The sequence below is a fragment of the Heptranchias perlo genome, chromosome 34 (genome assembly GCF_035084215.1).
Source record: "Heptranchias perlo isolate sHepPer1 chromosome 34, sHepPer1.hap1, whole genome shotgun sequence".
NCBI lineage: Eukaryota > Metazoa > Chordata > Chondrichthyes > Hexanchiformes > Hexanchidae > Heptranchias > Heptranchias perlo.
In genome coordinates, this window is record NC_090358.1 from 10,344,151 (window position 1) to 10,365,882 (window position 21,732).

The window sequence follows — 21,732 nt, forward strand, 5'->3', positions numbered from 1 at the left end:
AGGTACAGTTGCTGCCCCTTCTATGAGAAGTGTTGTGTTTTCCTGTACCTCTCCATATAAAAGATTAATGCCCCCTCCACATGTTTCACTGGCTTTGTGATTGATGTTGCTGTTCCTTGTTTGCTTTCATGTGTCAGGTGTCCATGCAATTTCACTTGCACAATGCATTCATTCATGCATGCGTGTGACTGCGCCCCTAGTGATTTGCGTGTTTGCTGTCAGTGCGGTGTTACCTCATGCATCATTAATGAGACCATTTGCAAAAAGCATACTGTCATGCCTCTGGCAGTGTAAATCAGTTACAATGTACAATCGAATCACAGATGAAAGCTGGCTATCCTATCCGGTCTTTTCTATCAGTAGAAATTTCATCAGGAGTTGGAGGCTGGTGAGCACAGCTCCATGTACGTGTGCGTTTGAAGACACGTCTGCAGTTCCAGCACATCTTGACACAAAGAGGAATGGTCTGGTGGTGGAAGCAAAAACTTTAGAATGACGGGAGAAGCAATTAGATGCTATGAAGAGGGGGACTGTAAGCTTCTATGGAAGGATGAGCTTGATGGGCCAAATGGACCCCTCATCTGTACTTTATGACCTTTGATCTTTGAGCTGCGTTTTATCCCCTTGTGAATGATGCAATCATATGGTATAACTGTAACAACTCACTGGGACTGCTATTAACACCACCGAGTACAGTGTAACTAGGCAATACTGTTCAACTCCCTTGGTACGAGTCAAAACCCTTAACAGCGTCTTCTAAACTGATTCAATGTGACTTCCATCACCACAGAATAATACCAGCACTGGCCTGTGAAAGATTCACCATTTACTTAATCATAATTCCAGTTCAACATCGCTCATCATGGGTGATTCTCTAAGAACCGCATTAAATTGGAGCAAAGCCCCTGCCAGTTCTTGTTTATAATAACTTTGTCAGGCGTCAAATTGAAAGTGACAAGAAACTATCTTCACTGCAGTCATTCTGTGATATATTCCTTTCTTGTTTTGTGTGATATTATTATCACTTTATTTTTAACATAGAACAACAATCACTGCACTATTAAAATGTATTTCATTGCACGTGAATTGTTCGGAGCCGTTTCACTCTATTACCAGGTAACTATAGATGAGGGAGCTAATTTGGTCAGTTGAGCTCATCCACCCAAATTATACCCCTGTTGTGTCATCTAACTGGATCTTGAATGTGTCCATGGTTTCTGCCCTGCCTGGAAGCCCATTCCAAGTGTTGACCACTGTTTGTTTGAGGAACTTCCTGGCAGCTATCTTAAATTTTCGTTTCATCTGTGCCCCTTCGATTAATATCTTGGCTGATCTTGGAGTAGTGCCCTGGATTAACCTTACCTATGCTACCTTTTAAGTTTCAACATGCTCAGGCACAATAATGTAAATGTTTCAAACACATAGGGGCTGAGATTCCACTCCCGTATGCTGGGGCGCAGCTGTACTGCGGGGCAAGAGTCCTTGCACCTGATTGGCATTTTAAACGAACTGCGCAGGTTTTCTGCAGGCGCAAGTCTCATTAACCCTGCAAAGATATGTAAATTAAGGCAGTGCTTCCTGCCCCACAAATCCTGGTGGTTGGTGCCAGCGATGTGAAGGCATCAGATGAGCCTTTTACTCAGGTGCTCTGTACCACCCAGCAGATGCAGAAACACTGGAAGTGCTCCTCTTAAAGATAAAGCTATTAGGGTTTGGGAAGGATTTTTGTATTTTTCCATTCCTTTTAGTTTTTCTTTTGTTAAGTTTATTTTGGAGGATTTGTCTTTCTTTGCATTTCAGTTTAATTTATTGTTTTATTTTTATTCCTTTTCCCACCCGCCAGTCTTGAGGTGTTTCACTGGAATTCTTCTTGTCTTTTGGGAGCTGGAGGACAAGGAGAATTTCCAGAAGATTCGTCAGCAGAATGCCCGCCTGCCTACACTGCCTGCCTCTACCCGAGGTGGGTGACACAGACTCACCATTACCCAAGTAGGCTGGACTCGAAACCCGCCAGAGCTCCTTGGGCATTTCATAGCAGGCTCTCCAGGCTGGGATTCAGCCTTCAAGGTGGCATTTGGTTGTACCCGCAGATAAGTGGTCTTCAGAGATTGGGAGTTGAAGGAGACGTACACAGCGACAGTAGGGTTGCCAACTCTGGTTGGACATATTCCTGGAGGTTCAAATGATCTCCCGCCTCCGACTCTCTCCCCCAGCCCCTCCCCTATCAAATGGCCTTTTTTCTCATCTCCAATGCTTTTGTTACTAATAAACAAAAGTATTCAAAGAAAATGAAAAAAAAAACACAATTTTTTAAATGTCACTAAGATTTTTCTCCCGAGTTGCTCGCAGCGGTGTCCTGCAGATTAATCTTTAATTCCTGGAGACCCCAGGACAATCCTGTAGGGTTGGCAACCCTAAGTGATAAACATATGCACCGTCTGCAGGGCAACCTGGGTATCAGTAAGTGCTTGTGCATTATACAGCTAAGTTGATCTAAAATGATTTGAGGTGTTATGGCTTTGAAAAATGGTGAGCATGGCACAATTTACATTTCTGCATTGGATCTTGAAGGCTTGCCCTCCTTAGGTATGGGTACGTATGAGATGCAAAGAACAAGCTGTAAGGTTGTACGAGGGCTTGGCATGGGTGAGGAGAACATGTGGAACAAGCAGCACTTAGTGGGAAGCGATCTTTTATGCCAGGAGATATATGGTACCGTTAGGCGCTGTTTCCGTGCCAGATTCCTTTAAGTATGCCATCGTTATTTCCACCTGTTCCAACATCCTGCAGGTATTGTAAACAGCGTTGAGCTTACTTACCAGCTGCTGCCTGGTATGGCACCCTGGTGTCGTCTGGGGAGGGTGCCCTGAAGTACCAAATTGGGCAACTGTCCTTATCTTTTGGAAGCTGCAATCCCATTCAGCCATCACTTAACTAGGGGAGCGGGTGCTGTACCAGTCATTCATATGCCCACAGAATCAATTTTGTGCCTCCACACAGGGTTTCCTTTCACCTTATTTATGCCCGACGCCTCACCTTCCCTTGTCCAAGGCTGACAAATACCTGAAATTCATTTTGAAACTTGATAAAGGCTGAAGAAAACATTTGTCCCCATATTTAGGCACTTACCTTTCAGTGTGCACATCCCTTTAATTTTACCCATGTTGGCCAGAATTTCCACTTGAGCTTGCATATTGGTTGAGAAAAAACAGCAGTGATTACCCACTAACTGGAAGTAGGAAGTGGAAGAGCAGGTTAGGATTAATTTGTCCAGTGCTGTGTAAACACTAACACAGTCTGGTCGGGTCAAATGGCCTAACATCTGCGATGGACGCGTTGATTTTATTCCGAGCTTAATTTTTTTAACATGCGTTATAAAGAGGTTGGAACTGCGCAAAACCAGTTCCACAGGTCATGGAACTGGAGAGGCCCGCTATAGGTAAGTGTCGAATTATTTTTGTGGTCCCAGTAATCTAGGCCGATGCCGCCCTGGGTCCACCACCCTCCACGATTGCAACCTCCCCCCACAACTTACCTCGCTGGTGGCCACCCTGGCCCAATCTTGAGGCCTGAATCAGGCCAGCTGCACTGTGACGCCTGATGGGACGCCTGGGACGTCCCAAGGGCCGCAAAATCGCAGGGGCCTCTTCGCCGTCGGAATGGGAGGCCGACCAGTGTGCTCCGCCAGTTGGTTGGCCAACAGTCGAAATAAACCCCAATCTGTTTAATATCTGCTGATGCAAGTGAATCATGCTTCATTTTCTGATCAAGGATGCGGCTTGCCATTACTTATTTTGACTCTAAGCTGTCGATATAATTCTGTGGATGTCCCTCTACTTTTCGCAATTACCATGTCAGCATCCTGAAAGAATGTCAGCTCATCACTGCTGTGCTTCAGTGTTTAATTTGGGATTAGACACCCAGTTAATGGGAGCTGCAGGAGTCTGCCTTCTCTCTCTCAGGCTTTGAGGAAGCTTTTTGTCAATTTGACACATTTGACATCACTTGAGTGAGGTGGGGTTTTGGGGCCTGAAAATTGAAAAGAGCAAACAACCAAACTGAGTTGTTCAACAGGAAGGAGCAGCAGTGTTAACAAGGATAATGCTCATACATTTCTCTCACTATTGGTCCTTTGTTTACTTTATGCAAATAATTCTGTCCCTGAGCTCACTGAGTAATTAGTTTGTAGAAAAAATAAACCCAAACAATCTGAAATAAAGAGATAAATGCTGGAAATACATAAGCAGGCCCGTCAGCATCTGAAAGAGAAAAGGCAGGTTAATGTCTTGGGTGGAGTCCCTTCATCTTTCCTTATTAAGAGTGCAGGCTTGCTCAGCTCTAAGTTCATTTATTTAAGTGTGTGAATTGCCAGTGCAACTTGGATCAGGGCTGCCAATGGTTGATTAGGCTGGGCTGCCAGTGGGGATCAGGCAGGGCTACCAGCGGGGATCAGAGATTAAGGGTTATGGAAACAAGGCGGGTAGATGGAATTGAGATGCAGCTCAGTCATGATCTAATTGAATGGTGGAACAGGCTCGAGTGGTTACATAGAAAATAGGAGCAAGAGTAGGCCATTCGGCCCTTCAGGCCTGCTCCGCCATTCAAAATTATCATGGCTGATCGCCCAACTGAGTACCCTGTTCCCGCTTTCTCTCCATATCACTTGATTCTTTTAGCATTGAGAAATATATCTATCTCCTTGAACACATCTAATGACTTGGCCTCCACTGTCTTCTGTGGTAGAGAATTCCACAGGTTCACCACCCTCTGAGTGAAGAAATTTCTCCTCATCTCAGCTCTAAATGGCATACCCCGTAGCCTGAGACTGCGACCCCTGGTTCTGGACTCCCCAGCGATAGGGAACATTCTTCCTGCATCTAGTCTGTCTAGTCCTGTTAGAATTTTATATGTTTCGATGAGATCACCTCTCATTCTTCTAAACTCTAGTGAATATAGGCCTAGTCGACCCAATCTCTCCTCATACGTCAGTCCTGCCATCCCAGGAATCAGTCTGGTAAACCTTTGTTGCACTCCCTCCATGGCAAGGACATCCTTCCTCAGATAAGGAGACCAAAACTGCACACAATACTCCAGATGTGGTCTCACCAAGGCCCTGTATAACTGCAGTAAGACATCCCTGCTCCTGTACTCAAATCCTCAATTTGAATGGCCTACTCCTATTCCTATCAGGCCAGGCTGCCAACTGGGATCAGGGTGGGTTCTGCCAGTGTGTTTGGGTTGGGGTGCCGGCAGGGGATCAGGTCAGGGTTGCCAGTGGGGTTGGAGCTACCAGCAAGGGTCGGGTTAGGGCTCAGAAGCCTAATCCTTCCCAAATCTACCACTGTTTGCTGGTGCATTCTGGAAGGTTGCCAACCAACATCACTGAGAAAATCTGGCAAATGCTTTATGATTTCTGTGGAAGAACTGAATTTGCTGGTGTACTAAAAGGATATAATTCATTACCAGAGACGGCGGTTTATACTGTGGGGAGAAAGTGCCACTAACGAGAGGGAACGGAGATGGAGAGTGTCTGGTGCTGAGCCTGTAGCTGAAATGGAGCGCTCTGTAATAGAGGACTGTTATCATGTTATTATTCCAGCAATATCTTCTTTAGAATTTAATATGTTAAATTCCAGAGGGGAGTATAAAATTGTACTTATTGCTGTTACATTACCAGAAACATAAAGACATACAACGGATATCTAGCACTGAAAGGGTCAAACTGCCATAAACCTTCATTCAGAGGATATTGGCTGCTGATTTGATTTGAGTTTACTAATGAGGCCTTGGGGATGACTATTTATTCGTATCCTTGTTGATGAAGGACACTGGGATTAACTCGGACCCTTCATTTTGTCCGTTTGACTATATAGGGAAATAACTGCTTTTACCATTTCTTGTCTGAGTTACATTTGAAAAAACAAAAAAAATGCTTCTAGATTATGTGGTGCAGCAACAGAGAGAAGACAAAATGTCCTATTAAAAAGATGCTCGTTGCTAAGGGTGCAAATTATACTGTGGACCTAATAGGCAAGTTACAGCTGCACAGTTAACTCTGCATTTCAGCTTTTGCATACCTGTGTTGCAGGACAAGCGTATGGCTCTGCATAACAACCTATTGAATCAATGCTGATGGTTGAGGTGCAGCTGTTGTGTTCCTGGCATAAACCTGGAGGTCAGCTGAACTGCTAGCAATAGTTGCCATATTGTACCAGTCCTCATCTTGTAGAGGACTCACAGCCTGGACAAATCTCCTTGAGACTGCATCTCATGGACTCTGCCATGAAGCAGTCATCTTCATCCACTCCACTGCCAAGAGAAATGCTTCCAGTGCAGCCTGCAGAGCAGGGCTACAGTATTCCATCGCTTTGCAGATATGGGCTAAGTGGACACTGAACAAATACAATGACTAATTGGTTTTTGGTTTTTAAAGGAGTCTGATTCTTTTTTCAGCTTTATCACCATTTTATAGATCAGGCGTGGCTACCAACCAATCCATGGTCACTGTTGCGACGTCCTCTCATTACATTCCATGTTTCACATATATTAGATAACAACGTTTGACCAACTTATTAGGAGACCCTATTTGTGCTGTGTCTCTGCCCATGAGTAGCTTATTTAAATTGCTTGTGTTAATGGGCAGGCTGAAGCAGAAGGCTCTCATGCAACGAGGACTAATAGAAGCTGTTTCCACAGTAACAGTGGTGGGAGACTATGATTGGTCTGCCTTCCTGACTCTGAGGGTCTCCGGATTAGAGAGAAATAGAAAAACAGCCAAATTGATCCATGAATTTTAATGTACAAATCAAAAAGTTTACTGAAGGGCTAATAATACTAAGAAAACCTTGGGTCTGGACTTAAAAATTTGAAAAAAAAAATCAACTTTTTTTTTATTCGTTCATGGGATGTAGGCGTCGCTGGTGAGGCCAGCATTTATTGCCCATCCCTAATTGCCCTTGAGAAGGTGGTGGTGAGCCGCCTTCTTGAACCGCTGCAGTCTGTGTGGTGAAGGTTCTCCCACAGTGCTGTTAGGTAGGGAGTTCCAGGATTTTGACCCAGCGACGATGAAGGAACGGCGATATATTTCCAAGTCGGGATGGTGTGTGACTTGGAGGGGAACGTGCAGGTGGTGTTGTTCCCATGTGCCTGCTGCTCTTGTCCTTCTAGGTGGTAGAGGTTGTGGGTTTGGGAGGTGCTGTTGAAGAAGCCTTGGCGAGTTGCTGCAGTGCATCCTGTGGATGGTACACACTGCAGCCACAATGCGCCGGTGATGAAGGGAGTGAATGTTTAGGGTGGTGGATGGGGTGCCAATCAAGCAGGCTGCTTTGTCCTGGATGGTGTCGAGCTTCTTGAGTGTTGTTGGAGCTGCAATCATCCAGGCAAGTGGAGAGTATTCCATCACACTCCTGACTTGTGCCTTGTAGATGGTGGAAAGACTCTGGAGAGTCAGATCAATAGCTGATCATAATCAACATGTAAAATGTTTATGCCACTCTGGACAAATTGGAAAATGAGTTGAAAGATTTTGGACCTAAAAACCTAAGCTTATTATAATCATAACAACATTTATAGCACTTTTAACACAAGGCGCAAGTGGGACAAAGAGCAGGAATTGGGAGAGATTAGGGAAGGTGACCAAAGACACCGGCAAAGAGGAAGGTTTTGAGTTGGTTTTTGAAGTTGAGGAGAGGGGTAACAAGGTGGGGAGGGGCTTAGGAAGAGAATCCCAGAGTGCAAAGGCAGGATGGCTGAAGGCTATGCCACTGATAGTTGAGTGGAAGGAGAGGAGATTCACAGTAGTTTAAACTCAGAAGAGCGGAGGGTGAGTGCGGGGAATTAGGGCTGGAGGAGGTTGTAGAGGTTGGGTGGAGGGAAGTCATGGAGAGACTCGTATGGCTGTGATTTTGAAATGAATGCATTGGGGATGGGGAGCCAAAGGAAATGAGCAAGGCCAGGACTAATAGATTACTGGGATTTAATGTAGGATAGGTGGTCGAGATCCGAAAACCAGTCTGAGAATTAGAGAAATCAGGGATATGGGGCAGGATTTTCCACCCAATCCCAATTTTTCTGCAGATCTGGGTGGCGTAGGTCAAAAATTGATATACGGTAAGTGTACTGAAAATAAATGCAAGTAAAATATGTCCTCTGACTTATTTCTCTCCATTGCATCACTACGATGCTGGAAATAAGGGAGGCGTATTAATCCCAGGCAGCAAGCTCTGAATGGGTGAATTTTTCTTTTGGTTGCAGGGCCTGTGCAGTTGCTCTCAGAGAAATGGACTGTCAGGCCCAAGAGTTTGGTGCAAAAAATGGTTTAAAATGCTGCCAATTCTCAGGCACCGCAGAGGTTGCCTGCACCCCTGTGATGTGGCAGATCTCCAAGACCTGTGGAAGCAAAATTCCCATGGATCCTGCCTCCAATATTCAAACGACTGTGAAATCAAAAGGTCGGTCAAGGTCAAAGGGCACATCCCTGTGATGGGCGTAAGTCCACACCCCTGCAGCCCCCTCTTCTCGAATAGGCAGATATTAGCCCAGATATTCATGCGACAGCGAGTTTGGCAATGTACACCATAGGTTTTGCCGTCTGGCACACCGATCTTGCCGTTGATAATTTCCTCCATATTTTCCTGCACTTCTAATTAGAATCTGTCGAACCAAACATGGCGACGGATCATAATCGCCAATATATTGATGCCGCCCTTAAAGGGTTGCTAACCCTCCAGGATTGTCCTGAAGTTTCCAGGGATTAAAGATCAACCTCCTGCACACTGTTGCGAGCCACCATTAAACAAGTCCTGCCAACTCGAGAGAGCTTAGGAATTAACTTTTCCAGATTTTCTGTTTCTGCACCACAAATTAAATATTGAAACAAAATCAAAGTACTGCAGATGCTGGAAATCTGAAATAAAAACAGAAATGACTGGAAAATGCTCAGCAGGTCAGGCAGCAAATGTGGAGAGAGAAAAACAGAGTTAACGTTTCAGGTCGATGACCATTCATCAGCACTGCTTAAATATTGATGTGTCCATAAAATGGATCAGTACAATGAAACCCAATTCTTATTTACCCTTACTTTAGTTGATTATGTGATCTGGTTAGGTGGGTTCTTTAATCATCCCACAAACCTTCAACCAATGTGCAGGAAAGTTCCGCACCTGATTTCCCCCAATCCCCCATTTTAAACACCTTTGTTAATAAATTACTGACAAAATGTTAGTAGATATAGGAATTTACTGTGATTGTAAATTGTTTGAACCTCTGGTTGGTCAGAGATGAATGTTCTGTTAGCTGTTGTCAAAATATTTGAACAATTGACCCCTGCAATTGGATTCCTCCATGTCACGCAGAAATTCACAGATTTCAAAAGGGAAGGCAGATGACCAGGCTACTGAGGCAGTAAGGGATCATTGGAAGAATCAGACTTGAATTAAGGGTTATTTTTCATGCACTGCTGGCAACTACCAATTGATTTAGGCTGCACATAGTATGGATTTTACGTTGTGTATTAAAACATAGTTGTCAACTAATTAATCAACTAGTTAAGACAAATTCCTTGCGCTTAAAGTATAATTGACAAAATTAGCAGTGTGGAAATTTCAAGCAGGGCTGGGTACCATTAATGTGTACAGAATACACATCCGGAGGCTTTATATGACAATGGATGGATGGAATTGCTGCAGATCACTGGACTATGCTATCCATTATACACCAATTGAATCCTGGTAAAGACATTGTTTGTTTGTCAGGAAATATTGTGCTGTCGATGATAATTGTTGCAGCTGCAGTGCTTCTGATAGTTCAGGTGAGACTCTTCATTCGGATCGATTTGATTTTGGCTCATTGTTTTCCATATCCAACTTAACGCCATAAAGCAGGCCACTTAGGCCATTATATTTAAGTCCAAGTGACAGCAGCGTGAAAACTGGCTTAAATGCAGGAAAATCGCGATGGCCATTGATTTTAATGGCGGTGGAGCTATGATTAACTTCTTATTGTTTCCGGCGAGGGTAATGGTGAAATGGCTCAAATGTCCCAGGATGTTAGGGTGTGGCATAATTAACGATGTAAGTCACTTACTCCATAATTTCCTCTTTCTTTTGCACCGTTCAAAGGTCCCTACGCCGGAGACAAGTCCCCAGGAAATTTTGGGCCATTGAGCTGAATCTTTCTTGAGACTTTATCAAAAAATGTTTTCACATAGAATACCTTCTTAAGTTTCTGCAAATGGAACAGTGTATTGAGTCTGTGAGACAAATCAACATCATTAAAGTGACAGCAGCTCTGTATAGTAACTCCTTCAGCTATCAGAAGGGGTTTAATTGCTGCTGGCTCCTCATTCCCTCATTGAAGCCCTGCACTGAAGTCAGAATCCAGAATGTACACATCAGATTGTTTCACCAAACTGATGGTGATCCAGTCTTTCACCCAACTGCTCCACTGAGCAATGTGAATTGAATAAATAATGGAAATAGCAGGGCTGAGGCAACATATCAGCGGAGCTGTGCAGTGAGAGCTGGAGGACTGGCCTACACTGAGAGCATTCAGTTAGGTTTATCGTTTTAATCAAAAGTCGATGACAAGTCAGAATTTATCAAGCTTTCTGTCAGTGAATGAGGTTGTAGATTTGTTGGAGTTTAGACAATCGGTCTCTTTACATCGTTTTCACTGGTAATAAAATACTACAAAGTGATGCTATTTCAAGAAAATTGGCACCACTGAGCATGTGCTAGGCATAGCACCAGTCTGATTATTAAGGTGCACTGCAGTTACACAATGTACTTTGAAGAGACTCAACTTTGAAATTGTCCCATAAAGTCATGGGCTGAGAGTAGACCCATTCTGATCTCTTTATTTATTGACTGTTTTACAGATACATTGAGAACCAGAAGAGCCTTCAGACTTTGAACGCTTTTGACATGGAACCTTATATTGGACTACAGAATCTGTAAGTAAATCAGGAACACGGAGATGTTTTGTAAAAGAAAGCATTGGTCAAATAGTGTTCACTGTTGATGAAGCAACGCCCAAAGTTGTGAGTCAAAGTCACTGCTCTGTGGTTTCTTGGAGACTGGGTTCAAATCAACTCGACAGGATGGTGAATCTAGTAGCTCTTGTCTTCAGAATCTGTGTTAAATTCTAATATTGTGACTATTGAGCTCTGTCCGAGGGAGCAAATTGGCTTCAATTTGAATATTATATTTGCCATTTTATGGACGTAACTCATTAAATTAGAAGCCAGATCTGAAAATCTTTAAATGTGTCTGATTCAACAATATAACCGATAACACAATGTGACACACACAATATAACTGACAATACGATGTGGCACACACAATGTAACTGATAACATGGTATGACACACACAATGTAACCAACAACACGGTGTGGTTGAATGTTTAATAGAGGCAATGAAGCTATTCACATACTCTCTGTGTCTTGTTTTATGTCTTTTAGTTCTTTGATTTCTCTTGTTGTGACTCCTTTCATCTCCTGCTAACATCACCATTCAAACACCTCCTGTCCTCCACCCAAACACTTTGCTGGTCATTCCATTTCTTTTCCAGTATGTCTGTACTTTTCCACTTTCCCACATTATGTTCCTTTTAAAATCTGTAATAGCTCCTAGCCTTGAGGAAGAGCCACTGGCTTGAAATGTTGACTGCTGTTTTTCCATGTATGCTGCCTGACTTGCTGAGTGTTTCTGTTTTTATTTTCGGATTTCCAGCATCTGCAATATTTTGTTTTTTGCACTCTGCTTCAGTTCTGTTCAATTCTCCAGTTAAAATCCCTTCTCAGTATTTCCCATTGAGGGAGATCACTGTTTGCTTTCTGGGGAATACTCATCACTGTAACACATCTATTTGTGTGTTTCAATTGAAGACAATGGGAGAATGAGGGGACTAAAACATCACAAACACTGTCTTTATCAGGCCTCTTAGAATCATAGAATCATACTGCACAGATGGAGGCCATTTGGTCCATCTTGCCTGTGTCGGCTCTCTGAAAGAGCTATCAATTTTTCTCTTGTGCTCCCTTTGTTTTCAGTTCTTAAGTCAGGTTTAAGAAAAAAATTAGGCCAAACTAGAAATCTTTGGCAAAAAATATTGAAATGCATCTTAAACATAAGAATTATTTTAAGGAGCTGAAGATATTAACCAGATTTCTACTGCCTTACTTTAACAGCTTGAGACCTCAGACCTCTAACCTTGCTCCATTCAGTCCAAGGTTGATCCTAAATTTCCATTGAAGGCATGGGCAGATCTGTTGTTGTGCCTCTAGAGGCCTGCTTATTGATGGAGAATTCAGAGTCCAACAGAGCACAAAACCTGGCTCAAGGTTCAGGCCTACCTGAACTTATTGGGTTGATCAAACCAGGGCCAAACTTTGCCCTTAACTGCTTGGTTTGAAGTTCAGTTTTGTAGTAACTGGACCAAGACTTGAATTGTGAGTTGGTTCATTTCTCTCTCTCTCTCTCTCTCTCTCATTATATATATTTGCTGGAGAATTCATAGTCTCAATGCAGTAAGCTAACTCAACAACCTGTCAATGCATAGGAGATGGCAGTGCTTTTCAGTGAGCCAGTAACTAATACTTATATAACCTCAGGGTAGAACCCAAAAATGAATGACAGAAAAGAAGCAACATGACACTAAATTCTAATGTTACTTTAACTCTGCAGTCTCCCACCAACCATAAATCTTTCAATGTCATCAAAAAGGGCAAATGCTTCTCTCCAGCTTGCCCAGGTTGGCTTCTTTCTGCAAAATACTGCCTGGAGAGATCATAAAGAATATTAAATTATGAATGTGTCTGCTGCATTATGGGATGTACCAGAAGACACGGCAATCTGATCCAACTTGGGCCCCACTTCCCTGGTTTTCACTGACAGTGCATGATGGCTCATTTCAACTGTAAGACACAATGTGCAATGTGCACTAATATTAATCTAAGATGACTGTCAGTGGAAAGTGTCATGAGAAAAAGCTGAACAAAGAATCTATTCATCTCTTTGATCTGAACTCATCAAAAGGTACTTTTCATTTTTAATAAATGTTGACGTTTGTTTTTTTGGTTGTCTTACTGTCGCTGTTGATGTTTAATTTGCACAGAATACAAACGACCATGAATTGAGGGTTTAGTCAATCCACCCATCTGATCAGGTGTGTAATAAATCACAGTTATGAGCAAGCAGAGCTTGTAACCTCCTGCATTTGTTCTCATTTCCAGGACAATCATAAATTCAGGACTTCGGTCGATCGCTCCACGAGCATTTGCCAAAAATCCTCACCTTCACTACATGTAAGTCATCCCAAGCTTAGATTGGGTTTATAGAGGGTTAGGAGTCGAGTGTTTAAATTCAGATGCTGAGGTGATAAAGATTACACTGTTCAACGATCTATTACTCGAGAGACCTAAAACGTCAATGGCCCAGAAGCTTATTTCTTTTCGTTAAATTAACATCCTTATGATGCACAGGAGTTTGAACAAGCTCGGAAAGATTTGTGAAGAGAAGACCTTGGAGGTTCCGCAAGCTTGTCTGTGCTATAAAAAAACAAATGCTAGTACAATATAATGGAATATTGTTTATTTATGAACAACAGGGCAATTCTAACTTATAGATATTCCGCAAGCAACTGCAGTTTTGTGAGAAAGGTTATGAAGAAGTGAACATTTCATGTCTCTGCCAGAGAAATGTTCAGCCTGAATTTCAAAAATCAAATGTTGAATGCCTTCCATTTCTTTGGTATTATTACAATCAGTCAACAAGGATGAGGAAAAATGTTGTGTCTGTTAGCTTGTGAGGAACTTACATTGAGACATTACCTTAACGCTTGGATCAATTGGTTTTTGAAGGGAAGTGACTGTTAATTTCAGGGGATAGATGTGACCCCCTTATCAGTTAGATTTAATTTTCTAAAATTATATATTCAGTAAGGTGAGGGCAGTGCTGTGAAACAGAATATTTTTTCTTTTTTCCTCCTGCATCAGCAACTTCCAGGTCAGGAATCGTGTGAGAAAGATTCCAACACTTCCTTTCTAACTACACCAGCAATGGCCTCTGTTTCTCCTTGATAAGCCATCCCATTCACAGCTCCTGTTTATGGTGAAAATGTGCTCCCGGTCAAAGTGCTTTAGTTTCACGTTGTGGCAGCCAAGTATTGCAGTATGTGAGTGGAATGCCTGTGTGTCACCAGAGAACCTCACACTTCATGTTGACACAGTGGCTATGTTAGCCTGTTGTTGCCTGTGTCACCCGAAGAGACAGGCACACAAAAGAGACTTGTTCTGTTTCAGATGTCCTGCATTATTGAAAAAACATCTTCATTGCTGTGTAAACTCAACTGTCTTGTTATATTATGGTAGGCAAGGAGTCGCTGGAGAAGGCAAAGGTTGGATTAGAGGAAGCAGAGGGTGGATTTGGGGTGGAGAAGGGTAATCATAATGTGACACAGGAAGCACGTCATCTGCTCACTTCTTGATTAGAAAATATGTAATGGGACAGGGAAAAAATAAATGCTTAAAAGCAACAAAAACGCAAAATATAAAAACTTCAAAGCGAAAGAAACCATATTTTCTTGAAATGTATTTCTGTCAGTTCTTTAATGACAGAATTGAAGCAAAGCCTGGGCCTTCAGGTAGAGGCATCATCGAATAACGGATGCATTGGGAACAGCGCAACACAGCTCTTAGTGATCCATTAGCCAATGCTAATGTATCGAATGCCGTCACAGATTGGGATATGGGATCAAGCCATGAGTCATTTGTCAAGGCTGTGTTGTATTACTGTTCCATACACACGGGTACAAAATTATCTGTGTGTCATATTATCAGGTTTTCTTTGATTGAACATTGTACAACACAGTTGTTCTTTGGCGATGAGGTCATGATTTATAATTAGAGCTGCACAATCCATCAAGTTCTGTCATTTCCTCTGTTAATCTGGAATCTGTCTCTGATCAGTTCTAACAATGAAATTAATTATCTGTCAAAATACGAGGGCCTGAAGATGAGACACTCAACGAGGGCTGTACAATTCCGCTCTCTGTAACCTGTCAGGCAGACAAAGCTCACTTCTCCCTCCAGGATAGGCATTTATCCTCAGATAATGTGTCCTACAGGGCCTCTGATTTCAAGTATATGTTTGGCGCAGAGGCTGATACGCGCTTTCAGGCTGCAGTGTGATCGGGTCAAAAGAGGAGGAATTTCAACGAAAATGGAGATGTACATTTGTATAAATTTTACCCCATAGGACTTCATTTAACCCTGAAGTGGCGTTAGAGTTCCCTAAACACTGAGCAGGATGCTAATGCATTGTCCTTGCAGTGATAAGTGAATGGTTTCTATTTTCACCACTTTCTACCAGTTAGATGGTATCTTCATTGGAAGGCGATGATTTGGCTCCCATCTTTCTCCTGCATCATCAGGAGGATTGGATGTAGATAATGATTTTATGGCTCAAGGTTGGACCAATAACTACCATTTCCACTGCTAATGGGGAAGAAATAGGCAACAGATTATAGGTAAGATTGCTATGGGCTGGCAGATGTTGAAAGTATGCAATCAGCCAGATGCACCCAGTACCTGTATGGTATAGGTTTAGTCAGCTACACTCAGTGCCTGTGTAGCATTGGGTTAGTCAGGTACCTGTACAGTATACTGTGTGCCAGGTGTATCAAGCATCTAGTACAGTGTAGAATTTGGCAGATACAATGAGCAACATCCTAAATGCATATGTGTAACAGGAACTCTCTGCAGTTCACACAATGGATTTTTGAGAACACTTTAAGAATTAATTAGCTTAAAGCAATCCTTAAACAGGGCAAAAATAAAGCTAGCTTTAACAGTTTTACAGTGCGTTGAATATTATGCCATGAAAATGAGAGTTGAATGTGTTGGGCACTGAACTACTTCTCTTAACCACCATCAAGAAATCTGGGGCCTGGTGTAGCATGGGTTGATGCTGTACCCCTGGATTGTCCTGCATGTATATTTCAGTCCCGACTGAGTGGCATTCTTACCAACGTAAGAGTTCCATCCCCACATTTTATACCCTCGAGGCCTCTTGTTGGGATTATCCAAAGTAATGCCAATTAGTACTGAATTATGGTTAAAAAGTGTGAGTGGAATTGGGTATCTGCATATATTGCCTTAACTTCTGAAAGACATTGTCAGCTATCCAAAGGAAAATAATGCTCATGCAAAAGCATGTTTATTAATAATACAACAGAAATAACAGGCTAGTACAAATACAAAGAAAACAATGGTAACCCGATGACAGGCGAACAGAAATCTGATGATACTGCAGCCCCTTAGGGTTTGGGGAAACCAGCTGAAACCTATGATTTAGATTGCACCTAAAATTAATATTTATATCTAGCTTTTATCAATTTCAATTGCTTCGTGAATGTGTAAACAGAATGTGTGTGAATTTCCTGAGGTCCCACTCCGCCGGAGGAAATGTGATGGGGGGTGGTGGTGGGGGGGGCTTCCGCCCTTCCATTGATGGCTCCCCTGATATTGGCCCACTTCTTGGGTAAGGGATATTTAAATATTTATAGCACCAGTGGGACACCTATCTTAGCAGGGGGAGGGAATTCACTGCAGTGCCATGCCAGTCCCTGGTGGGAAACAGATACTGAAGATTTTTAAAGTTGTCAGTTTCTCGTTATGCTGCTTTCTGTAATGTTCTGCAATTGATTGCATTGTCAAAACCGGCCTTTTTAAAATTTAAATTCCCCTCCGTCCCCCGTGGCCCTTAGCAACACTGCGTGACACGGCCACTTGGTGTCCTTCATATGCCTGTGATTATAATATGCCTGCCCATATTTAGTGCGAGTGCAGAATTACATAGAATGTACAGTACAGAAACAGGCCATTCGGCCCAACAGGTCCATGCCAGTGTTTATGCTCCACACGAGCCTCCTCCCACCTTTCTTCATCTAACCCCTTCAAAAGATCCTTCTATTTCTTTCTCCCTCATGTACTTATCGAGGTTCCCTTAAATGCATCGATGCTATTCGCCTCAACTACTCCATGTGGTAGCGAGTACCACATTCTAACCACTCTCTGGGTAAAGAAGTTTCTCCTGAATTCCCTATTGGATTTATTAGTGACTATCTTATATTTATGGCGCCTAGTTCTGGTCTCCCCGGCAAGTGGAAATATCTTCTTTACATCTACTGTATCAAACCCTTTCATATCCGTTCACCCCTCAGTCTTCTCTTTTTTAGTGAAAAGAGCCCCAGCCTGTTCAATCTTTCCTGATATAACCTCTCAGTTCTGGTATCATCCTAGTAAATCTTTTTTGCACCTTCTCCAGTGCCTCGATGTGCTTTTTATAATATGGAGACTTGAACTATTCAGAGTATTCCAAGTGTGGTCTACCCAAAGTTCTATACAAGTTTAGCATAACATCTCAGTTTTTCAATTCTATCCCTCTAGAAATGAACCCCAGTGCTTTGTTTGCTTTTTTATGGCCTTATTAACCTGCATGGCTACTTTTAGTCATTCGTGTATCTGTACCTCCCAGATCCTGCTGCCACTCTACCCCATTTAGACTCTTATTTTCCAAGGAGTATGTGGCCTCCTTATTCGTCCTACCAAAATGTACCACCTCACACTTATCCATATTGACATTCATTTGCCAGTTACGCACTGAGTGTATTATTATTAGGATCTATATCCCACTCCAAGTATTAACTGTATCTCATGCACCATTTGGTAGCTAATGAGTTACTGGGGAAGGGGTAGAACTTGTAACTTATGACTCATCATTGTGGATCTTCCATTTACCCCTCAGGCCACTCACATTGTCATTGTCATTAATTTAGTAACTCAACTTCAGGTGCTTAAACATTAATACTGCAAATATACAAAGTTTTTTTTTCTTTGATTAGATTTCTTGAAGGAAGCTCTTTGATGTATTTCTCCAATATATTTTCAAGTTTCATAGGAACATAGGAACAGGAGTAGGCAATCCACCCCCTCGAGCCTGTTCCGCCATTCTATTAGATCATGACTGATGTGTACATCAATTCCATTTACTTGCCTTTGCTCCATATCCTTTGATACCCTTACCTAACAAAAATCTATCAATCTCCGTCTTGAAAACTTCAATTGACCCAGCATTGAAAGCCTTTGGGGGGAGAGCATTCCAGATTTCCATTACCTTTTGTGTGAAATAGTGCTTCCTGATTTCCCTCCTAAACGGCCTGGCACTAGTTTTAAGATTATGCCCCCTTCTGGATTCCCTCACCAGAGAAAATAGTTTCTTTATAGCTACCCTATTAAATCGCTTTATGATTTTAAACACCCTGATTAGACTACCTTCTAAACTTAAGGGAATACAAACCAAGTTTACGCAACCTGTCCTCATAATTTAACCCTTTAATCCTCGGTGTCATTCGAGTGAATTTGTACTCCAAGGCCAATATATCATTCATGACTGTGGCGCCCAAAACTGAACGCAATGCTCCAGATGGAGTCTGACCAAGGCTGTATACAACCAAAGCATAACTTCCTCACTGTTGTATTCCAACCCCCTTGAGATAAAGGCCAACTTTCCATTAGCCTTTCTGATTACTTTTTGCACCTGTGCACTAGCTTTGAGTGATTTGTGTACTTGGAGACTCAAATCCCTTTACTCCTCCATAGTTCCTAGTCACTCGCCATTAAGAAAATATTCCGATTTGTCTTTCTTGGAACCCAAGTGGATGGTCTCACATTTCACTACATTGAACTCCATCTTCCAGCTTTGCCCACACATTTAATCTGCCTATGTATCTTTGCAACTGCCATCTACACAATTTACTGTTCCTCCTAGCTTAGTGACATCTGCAAACTTGAATATACAACTCTCCATTCCTTCATCCAAGTCACTGATAAGTATATGGTGAGAAGCTGAGGTCCCAGTAATTATCCATGGGGAACACCACTTGTCACACCACTGTGTTTCCTTTATTCCTACTCTCTGTCCCCACCTACCAACCAATTAGCCGCCTATGTCACAAGGTTACCTCCAATTCCGTGCACTTTCATTTTTGCTAATAATCTCTTGTGCAGAAACGTATAAAATGCCTTCTGGAAGTCCATATAGACAACAGCCATAGACACTCCCCGATCCACCATATTCGTGACCTCCTTAAAAAATATAACTAGTTAAGTCCGACATGACCTACCCTTCTTTGATCAGCTCACACTTGTTTCAGTGTTTTCACTAAAGTGCTGCTGTTTTAGACAACTCGTTGCACATTTTGACTTTGTTTCTGTGAAGGAAATACCTGCAGTAAGCAGGGCAGCTCGAGGAACCTGCAGCTTGAAGTTTGAAACAAAACTAGAGAAAACATCAAAGAATGTGACCGAAAGGTTCTGTCCCTTTAAGGATTGAACTCTGCTATGTCATTTGTTCAGCCACTCCTCATTCGATATTGAAATCTGATTGGTGGTGTGAAGAGGGTCCTCAGATTTAGTCCGCAGTGAAGGTACTTTGATGATGTCATGGGTGTAGGATGAATGGCAATAGAAACAGCCCAATATTTGATAAAAACAGCCTAAAAGATGTAATGTGATGCATAAATATGGAATTAAAACCAAAGTTAACTGTAATACACTTAGGTTCATACTGGTTGTGTCAGCAAATTCAAGAGAGAAGTTAGCTTGATTTTTGGCAGAGAAAACGATCGAGGGGTATGAGAGATGGAGTGATATGTGATAGTCTTTGAACTTTGAGAGCAACCAGGTAAACTGCAGCACTCCCTTCCGGTTCTATACGTTCCGATAAACTAAATGGTACAATTCTGAAGGGGGTACAGGAACAGAGAGACACAAATCTTTGAAGGTGGCAGGGCAGGTTGAGAAAGCGGTTAAAAAAGCATACGGGATCCTGAGCTTTATAAATAGAGGCATTGGGTACAAATGCAAGGAGGTTATGTTGAACCTTTACAAAACACTGCTTTGGCCACAACTGGCGTATTGTGTCCAATTCTGGGCACCACACTTTAGGAAGGATGTGAAGGCCTTAGAGAAGGTGCAGAAAAGATTTACTAGAATGGTTCCGGGGATGAGGGATTTTAGTTACTTGGAGAGACTGGAGAAGCTGGGGTTGTTCTCCTTAGAGCAAAGAAGGTTGAGAGGAGATTTGATAGAAGTGTCCAAATCATGATGGGTTTGGATAGAGTAGATAAAGAGAAACTGTTCCCATTGGTGGAAGGGTTGAGAACCAGAGGACACAGATTGATTGGCAAAAGAACCAAAGGCGACGTGAAGAAAAACTTTTTTACGCAGCGAGTAGTTATGATCTGGAATCCAGTGCCTGAAAGGGTGGTGGATGCAGATTCAATCATTGCTTTCAAAAAGGAATTGGATAAATATTTGAAGGTAAAATGTTTGCAGAACTAAGGGGAAACAGCGGGGGAATGGGACTAACTGGATTGCTCTTACAAAGAGTGGGCACAGGCTCGATGGGCCGAATGACTTCCTTCTGTGCTGTAACGATTCTATGATTCTATGTCTTGCTGAACTAGAAGATTGATAGACTCATGCCACCACTCACCCAGCACAAGGCATGAGTAGTCCTGAGGTTTGCTGTCATGCGCTGAGTTCATGCCATCTTTCTGCACTGAAAGAGATTCATGTACCAATTCTCCAAATGTCTAGCCCAACCTCAATGTGGCAAGACCATTCAAACCTATGCCTATTATTGCTGTGTAGCTCATTCCGTCCTTAAACATTAGCCAAATGTTGAATTGGAATCTGAGCCAGGAGGAAGACTTGGGGCTCGATTTTTAAATGGCAGCAGTGGGGGCGGGGTGGGTGGGGGGGAGGTCAGTGGGCGTGCCTCACTACAGCAGCTACTGGACGGGGTGAGGAGGAGGAGGGAAGTCTTTTACCCCATGGACGGGAAGAAGTGCCCTGCCTCTGCCACCAAGAAGGCCTGGCTCGATGTGGTAGAGGAGGTCACCAGCAGCAGCAACATCTCCCGCACCTGGGTCCAGTGCAGAAAGCGCTTCAGTGACCTAACTAGGTCAGGCAAAGTGAGTACACTTACTGATTCTCCTACATTCCACATTCCACATCATCACACCCCCACTCCAGCTCATTCTGCACTGCCAAGACTACTCCATCACATCACTCCTCACACCCACTTAAGGCTCCTCCTCAACTTATCTGCACTTCCTCAGCATTTCCTCACCTCCCCATTAGTCACCCCACCACTACCACTCACCCCAATCCTCATCCAATGTGATGTCTCTGTCTCATACTCACCCTCTGATGCACCTCTTTCATGGTCAGCCTCACTCATTCATCGGTTGACCACTTCACCATCACTCACTCACACGTCTGTTCTTTCTCCCCTTCTAGGAGAAGAGAGCACAAAATGCACGTGAGAGGGCGAGGACCGGAGGGGGGTCCACAACAAGTAGTGGCCCTCACACACGTGGAATAGGAGGCCCTGAATGTCTTCCACACCCTTGAGTGCCTGTCTGTCGGGGACACCGAGACTGGCACCCCACAAATGTCTGGTGACACAACTTTAACATTCATCACACACAATATAAATTGATGTTAACAATGCTTACCATGTTGAACACCCCAGTATGCTTATCACAACATGACATATCTGTGATGATGCTTAATATTGCCTTCTGTTCTCTTACAAGCCCTTCTACGACCGCAGTGACAGCAGAGGGCGATTCTTCAGAGGAACTGCCGGCCTCTGAGGGTGCA

General features: G+C 42.9%; 1 protein-coding gene across 1 annotated transcript in view; it reads left to right on the plus strand.

Moving 5' to 3' along the window:
- Positions 1–8,278: 8,278 nt before the first annotated feature.
- LOC137301583 (NT-3 growth factor receptor-like) overlaps positions 8,279–21,732 on the plus strand; it is a 372,567-nt gene continuing 359,113 nt past the window's right edge. The window contains exons 1-3 of the mRNA XM_067971136.1: positions 8,279–8,460; positions 10,877–10,951; positions 13,234–13,305. Of these exons, the coding sequence (XP_067827237.1) occupies positions 8,279–8,460; positions 10,877–10,951; positions 13,234–13,305 (329 nt within the window). The remainder of the gene's footprint in view (positions 8,461–10,876; positions 10,952–13,233; positions 13,306–21,732) is intronic.